Genomic DNA, 7,686 nt, shown 5'->3' with positions numbered 1-7,686 from the left:
CCAATTGGCTTTTTGGCCACCTATTCCAACATAATGTTTCTTAAGGATTGTTTTGTGTAAAATTTACCATTGAATAGAGGTTATTCTTGTAATTTTGTAAAAGACATGAAGTGTTTATGCAATTAGATCTAACTTCAAAAAGTGTTAATACAATTTATTCTATGTACTACTTAAGTACGAGTGGGATTGGGTAATCACATTTGATTGGTATACTGTATATTGACTAAAATACCATTGAACAAATTTAATTTTACACAAAATAACCATCTCTTTAAATTTTTCCATCAATAATATCAATTACCCGACCCGAATGCCCACCCCTAGCCGTGAGCACCCTTACAAAATATTGGAGTTGGCAGCATTAACACTAAATTGGAAGGATAAATTTGATTCCATCACCACCTAATAAAAATTCCAGGTATGCAAAAGTGAAAAGCACTCAGCCAACAACTGAGTCAACTCGGTCGTGGTGGTCCATTACAACCTTTGCAATGATCAAACAATAATAATAATGCTAAATTACTGCAAGAGCAGCTTCAAACCTAAGTAAACTTTTGTAGAGGAGAGGATGCGTAGAGCTGTCAATTATTCAAGTCGAGTAAAATACATTATTGTTTAATTATTTATTGAAATTTAAAAATTGTATTTGAATTTAGTTTAATTATCAATTTAATTGAGTTCAAATGAGTTTTATTGAATCACATATGAATTTAAATTGAGTAATTTAATATTTTTAAATAAATTTTATTATTTTGCACTAATTATCTTAAATCAAAAATAAAAATTTATAAAATAATTCAAGTTTAAACGAAATTTTATCGATTTATTTGGGTGTAGATAATTTAATTTTATTTTTGTACAGCGCATATGCAACATCTCCTCCACATCCAAATGATCAAATTTCACTGTTTCAACGGACACTGACAAGGGGCATTCTTGTGATTTCATCTCCAAGAATTGATAGCAACATCTGAGCGGCAGCACAAGAACAAAAGAAGAAAGTGAGGGGGATGATAAGAAGAAGAAGATGCTTCTGTCAGCTATTTTCACTTCCACTGTACCGCTAGCTACCCACCACCATTAACGCTTCACTTTGCAAGTTGAAACCCGAAGCTGCATCTTTGTTCTCTCTCTCTCTCTCATTCACTTCATTTGCCGTAGGGGGGGAGAAGAGTTTTTGCTCTCTTCTTCTTGGTTTCCTGAAGTGAGAGAGAGTGGTGTTCTTGGGGGGTGTTTTCTTGGAAAAGTTGGATCCCGTTTGAGGGAAAGGTGAAAATGGAAGGTGGGTCGAGGTTGGAGAGAGAAAGTAAGGATGGTAGGAAGAGGGGTGAGAGATTGGGATCGGTTTTGGAACCCAGGATTGAGCCTTTTGTACCCCAGAGAGGGCATGATCCGAGGGAGTTGAGATCTTGGGCTAAGAGGACTGGTTTTGTATCAACAACTTTCTCTGGTGAGACTGAGAGAAGTGAGAGTGGGAGGAGGGAAGTGAATGTGGGTAGGAGTAATGGTAATGGTGGCCATGGTGATAGGTTTGATTTGGAGAAGGGAGTTCTTGAGAAGAATGAGTCTATATCACCCAAGATTGAGATTGATCCTATTCTGGGCAGGACTAGGCAAAGAGGGCCCGAGATCGAACCAGCTTGGGGGAGGGATAAAAATGGGGTTTTGGGGTTTAGAGATGGACCAATGAGAGGTGAGAATGAGATGCGGAGGAATGGGGCAGTGGAGGCGACATTGGACACAACAAATGCAGTGAGAACAGACGGGCGTAATGGGAATGAAAATGGGGCCATAAATGGAAATGGGCAGGGCGTTGGGGAAGATAGGTCGGCAGTGGAGCAAAAGACAGGTGATGGAGATATGGGAAGTGCTCTAGGTGGTAATATGTATCCTGATGGAGATGATTCGGGTAATGGGGTATGGCATTCTTCGCCTAAAATGATATTGGGATTGAAGGATAATCCTGGTTATGGTTAGTTTTAATCTCTACGCATATCTTTGCTCATATTTCAATTACTTAGTATTCGTTAAGGATTTGCCTTCAAGCACCAATAAGGATGTAGAAGGAAAAGAAAGACGATAAGAATGAGTTCTCAAGTGCATTGAAAAACTTTTACATGAAATCCAACTAATATTAATCTTAGGGTGCTTAAATATGATTTCCAATTATGTAGCAGTGTGAAAGTCCCTGTATATTGGGTTTTCAGTAATTGTTACCTTAATTAGTGGCTTTGCTTAGTTTGTTTCTTGAACTTCTTTCTATGCAAAATTTCATTCTTTAAATTGCACATTAGATGGAAACAGATTTAAGATTACATGAAAAAGTGAACTGAGATTGATGGAGGTACAATATCATTAAAATGTAAGGAATGTTAGAGTTCTGCAACCGTTCAATTGAATTTTTTACTCAGGAGATTGCAAGTTGCAATAGACAAAACAAAGAATGAATATTGTAACTGGTAACCATTATACAAAACAAGATGTACTAAAAATAAGATGATATTTCTGTTGCATCCGAATTTGATTCCTTCATTTTGGTTCTTCTGAAATATCAGTTGTTTGTCATTCACACTTCCTCTGCTCTTGTAAACTGCAGTGCCCATTATATTCTATAGCTTGCAACACTATCTATCCTTGGCCGGTTCTCTTATTTTCATTCCTCTGATCATTGTACCTGCAATGGGTGGAACCGATGTAAGCAGCTGCTTTCAGTAGTCAGAAAATTAGATTAGCTAAATTTCCTTATTTGTTCCTCATATTTTCCTGAAATGATGACAGAAGGATACTGCTACAGTAATTTCCACTATGCTGCTACTCTCTGGCATCACAACAATACTTCATACACACTTTGGTACTCGCCTCCCACTGGTTCAAGGCAGTTCATTTGTTTATTTAGCACCTGCATTGGCTATAATGAATTCACGAGAGTTCCGGAATCTGACCGAACATGTAAGCCCTTCCAGTGGCAGAATTCTCTTCACCTAAGATGATTGGTAATTTGTCTTCTATACAACAGGGGAGGGGGCGCAACTGTGTAAAAGGGAAATTAATCATTGGTTGCAACCTGGATACCCAAACAAACTGCAGAAATATTTTACTCTAATTAAGCTCTTAGGTATTGACTCCACATGCAAAAAACATTCACGTTCAGAAATTCCAGAACCAAAGTTTTATTTAAGTGCGTGCTCTTTGAAATCATTTTAGAATAGATGCAGTGAATAAGAGGTCTCCAGCAGTTTCTTTCTTATTGAATATCTTTATTTCCATCATTTTATATTCTGATAAAACTTAAAGATTGAAAAGATTTATTAGAATAATTTAATTCCTTGGTTAAAATCGAAAAATTGTTCAATTGTGACAGGGGGCATGATGAACCCTATGCTGAATGAAATTTTAGTTAAAACTTTTCCTTCTGGTTTTTGTTTTATTTAGAATTTGATACTTACAAATTTTGCTGCATGTGTTTCGACAGAGATTCAGGCACATTATGAGGGAATTACAGGGGGCTATAATTGTAGGCTCAATTTTCCAGTGCATAATGGGCTTCAGTGGTTTGATGTCTCTAGTCTTGAGGTAATCTTGCAGAGGCTTCCTCTTTTGGGATGTTCAGTTTCCTTATTTTTATTTTGGAAGAGTACCAAGCATGTGGGGTTGGCTGGGCTTCTCAGTTTTCCAACCTCTGGATGCTGGCAATTAATGGAGATGTTGCATATGCTTATTTATGTTTGATTGCACCATAAGGGCACTTAAGCGCGACTCAGTGTGCAGAAGAACAAGATAGTATTATTTACAGAATCCAAGGAACTTCATGTGACTATTTTCTCCTGGACTTCAGCAACATGATATATTTATGCTATTTGATCTTAAAACTAACAATATTATGAAAACAAAGAAAACTCCATTTAATCTTAAAGTTAAGAACATAATTTTGGAATCTGATTTTCTTGACACATACTGCAGGTTCATAAACCCTGTGGTGGTTGCACCCACAGCTGCAGCAGTGGGTTTAGCATTTTTCAGCTATGGTTTCCCTCAAGCAGGTGCCTGTGTGGAAATTAGCCTTCCGGAGATATTACTGGTTCTTATTTTTACCTTGGTGAGCATATTCGAGCTCAATGCTGATTATAATTTGTTTAGGCAAATTATCACTGGGACATGGTATTTTTATCATGAAGTCCAGATTCTGTTCTTTGCATAAATGTTTGTGGATCAATATGAATCTGCTTATGCCATTCTAAACTAGCAAGAGATAAATCCATTCTTTTTTCTTTGCAGTATCTTAGAGGAATATCTGTGTTTGGCAACAGAGTTTTTCGAATATATGCGGTACGTAACAATAAGTACATATGTGATGATTATGTATCTTATTCTATGCGCACAACTCTTTCTCTGTCTCTACCTTTAACATTTTTTCTTCTTCTGGCTGCACTTAGAAGCAGAGGTTTTTGCCCCTTATCTTTTGTCACGACTTCTCAAAAATTGATCATTGCAGGTTCCCCTAAGTGTTGTAATTATATGGGCATATGCATTTTTTCTGACAGCTGGTGGGGCATATAACTATAAAGGGTGCAGCCCGGACATACCTAGTTCCAATATCCTAATCGATGCTTGTCGGAAGCATGCATATACCATGAAGCACTGCAGGACAGATGTTTCTGATGCAATGAGAAGTGCTGCATGGGTTAGGATCCCATACCCTTTACAATGGGGTATTCCTATCTTCCGGTTACGAACTTCAATCATTATGATTTTCGTATCACTTGTTGCGTCAGTTGACTCGGTTAGTAACCTTCTATCCATGTGGATCAGATATTGAATTCTTGTATTACACGGGTTCTTGCTCAGCACTTCCCCATAGTCAGCAATCAAATTATATTAGGGATAAATTTCTTTTGCATTGTTCTGAGACTAGGCTGAAACTAGTATTAAATATCTCAAAAACCATGCTGTAACTGCAACTAAGAGTGAATTTTCTCCTGTTTGTACATTTTATGGCTGTTGGTTCAAAATCATCTTCCCCAATTATAAATGAACTACTGCCAGAGTTCACAAAATGGTATTGGCTGGCATATAACATCTCCATTGTCTTAAGAAGATAATTCTGTGTAAGAGAATATTTTGAGAATTGCAAAGTGTCCATTGCATGTGAAAGTGCACAAACCAAGATAATCAAGCATGATGATACCCGGAATTTTGGTCTTCCATATGACATGTTAGACTGATCCAAATTCATGCACTCGCACAACTCCATGTGCTTGTCTTTGTTCTCAAATTTTTCTCCACTGTTCAAAACTTAAATTGATGCAAAACATGTACTATGCAGGTTGGGACCTATCATACTGCATCCATAAAAATCAATGCAAGAGCTCCAACCCCTGGCGTTGTTAGTAGAGGAATTGGGTTAGAAGGTTTCTGCAGTGTGTTAGCTGGACTTTGGGGCTCAGGGACCGGGTCAACTACCTTGACGGAAAACGTGCATACTATTGACATAACTAAGGTTGCTAGTCGAAAGGTTGTGGAAGTTGGAGCAGTTTTCTTGATTGTCTTCTCATTTATAGGTATTATACCCTGACTAAACATTTGCAATGAAAGTTCTCAGTAATTTTAGACACTTCTAGCAGTCGAAACTTAGTTAATGTAGTTTTCACTTATGTGAAGAAAACTGAGTATAGAATTGTGACTCACAACAGCAGCTTGCATTTCGATGTTCTCTTGCATATTTCATCAATGTATATATGCTTAGAAGCAGAAATATCTTTCTCCAGATGTTGTATTGTAGTTCAACCACAGTCATATTCTGTCTCGAACATATAGAAATTGAAGAGCGGCTGCAAAGCTACACGGGGAACAACTATATGTGATGTACAGTTAGTTATATTAAGAGTAATCTTTTTCTATAAATTATTTCCGAAAAAAAAAGATTAAGATTGCTCATGTTTTCTGGCTCTCTTCATGATCTCCATAACAATGCATCAGCAAGCTACGATCAGCGCAATGCTGTGTAGATTGTAGACATGTAATTGACTTTGTAGCTCGGTTTTTGATAGGTAAAGTAGGTGCTATTCTTGCTTCAATACCACAAGCTTTAGCAGCGGCCGTCCTGTGCTTCATGTGGGCTCTGGTTGTGGCGTTAGGTCTCTCGACACTGCAGTACACTCAAACAGCAAGTTTTAGAAACATAACCATAGTCGGTGTTTCTTTGTTCCTCGGTTTATCCATCCCGGCATATGTTCAACAGTACCTGCCTGAGTCCAGTCTGATTTTACCTGGTTACCTTATCCCATATTCAGCAGCCTCTGATGGACCAGTCCACACTGGAAGTAAAGAAGTAAGATTTCGATCCCCTTCGTTTCTTTATTTTCAAAATGTGAACTCTGAAGGATCAAACATTCTTTCAAGTTTACCTTTCATATTGAGTAGTTCTCACAGAGCCATCTATTCTCTAGAACAGAGAAAACACTTAGTTCAAGAAACACTGCTAACAAAATTTCACAAGAAACATGTTCCATCCCTATACTCCACACCATGCTGCAAGTTTTGAATTCGTACTGAACGTAGTTCCCAAGTCCAAACAAAAAGACAGTTTTTTGTTTCCTCCACCACTGAAAGAATCTACTAACGCCACTCGTACCGATGACTGGATTCTTCTTACTTGCATTTCAGCTTGATTTTGCCATCAATGCGCTTCTTTCGCTCAACATGGTGGTGACTGTCTTGATCGCATTCCTGCTCGACAACACTGTCCCCGGCAGCAGGCAAGAACGAGGAGTTTACATTTGGTCGAACGCTGAAGACATAGCAACAGATCCATCCTCACTTTCAGACTACAACCTCCCAAGTAAGGTATCTCGTTGTTTCCGTTGGGCAAGATGTTTAGGTGTTCGGTAACATGCAAGAACTGTGGGAGATAATTGTGTTAGGATGTCGTCGTCTAGGTTACACTTAAATATATACTTATGATCGGATAGATGGACAGATTTTCTTCAACAGATTTCAAATTCTTGTACTGCTGGAGGGTGGCCCTGGCTTCTTTGTAATGTAAATGAGAACATGGGCATGCAGTTATAATTTCATTGTAGTACTACGCAGTTGGCTTATCCATATATACCATGGGATATAATGTTACTAGGGATGGCAATGGATCGGGTGGAATGGGGTCCACTGGGGCTTTGGGTTTGGAGAGGGTTTTTATCTTATGGACCTGGTAACGGGTCTTGACTCAAGGTGCATGGTGGATTCGGCCGACCTAGGATCGGCATAGACCAACTCGAAAGCTCCGTCTAGGATCAGTCTACTTATTGTTTATGGTTGGTTTTGGGACGGTCACTGGCCTTCATGTGAGCCTAATTGGATCTGTTTTTAAACCCAGGCTTGAATCAGGGTTGAATGTGCCCTTTTTTTTTTTTTAACAACGGCTTAAATTTATGATTATTATGAAATAAATAAATAACAAATTCAGTCACACAAAAATTTGTAACTAGAAAAAATAATTGTTAGGACTATATAATGAACTTAAATAATAATTTGACTAAAAAAGCTTACAATATTAACCTTGGATGATAATAAATTCAAAAATATTAACTAATGTAAATTTTATAAAATTGAATAAGTTAGTTATTTTATTATGAAAAGTGTTTTTTACTGCACAAAGAATTGGTACGACAGTATCATTAACTGTCGTTTATG

At 37.7% G+C, this 7,686-nt stretch overlaps 1 protein-coding gene across 1 annotated transcript; it reads left to right on the top strand.

Annotated features, from left to right (window-relative positions):
• Positions 1–996: 996 nt before the first annotated feature.
• On the top strand, positions 997–7,103 carry LOC105176421 (Xanthine/uracil permease family protein). The gene is made up of 10 exons (XM_011099217.3): positions 997–1,972; positions 2,597–2,694; positions 2,779–2,949; positions 3,473–3,573; positions 3,961–4,096; positions 4,276–4,326; positions 4,493–4,780; positions 5,324–5,558; positions 6,048–6,328; positions 6,664–7,103. The coding sequence occupies exons 1-10, from the start codon at positions 1,276–1,278 to the stop codon at positions 6,886–6,888; spliced, it is 2,283 nt and encodes a 760-aa protein (XP_011097519.3). The 5' UTR covers positions 997–1,275; the 3' UTR covers positions 6,889–7,103.
• The last annotated feature ends 583 nt before the right edge of the window (positions 7,104–7,686 follow it).

This window comes from Sesamum indicum, linkage group LG13 (genome assembly GCF_026168435.1).
Source record: "Sesamum indicum cultivar Baizhima isolate 11 linkage group LG13, ASM2616843v1, whole genome shotgun sequence".
NCBI classification, from domain to species: Eukaryota; Viridiplantae; Streptophyta; class Magnoliopsida; order Lamiales; family Pedaliaceae; genus Sesamum; species Sesamum indicum.
This window is presented reverse-complemented; position numbering and strand designations above follow the sequence as displayed.

What these genes read in the sequence shown, in the direction of transcription:
- LOC105176421 (XM_011099217.3), top strand. Translation starts at nt 1,276, where the DNA reads ATGGAAGGTGGGTCGAGGTTGGAGAGAGAAAGTAAGGATGGTAGGAAG. An exon ending in TGGTTCTTATTTTTACCTTG is followed by an intron (nt 4,097 to 4,275) that starts GTGAGCATATTC and finishes TTTTCTTTGCAG; the next exon opens with TATCTTAGAGGAATATCTGT. An exon ending in TCCACACTGGAAGTAAAGAA is followed by an intron (nt 6,329 to 6,663) that starts GTAAGATTTCGA and finishes CTTGCATTTCAG; the next exon opens with CTTGATTTTGCCATCAATGC.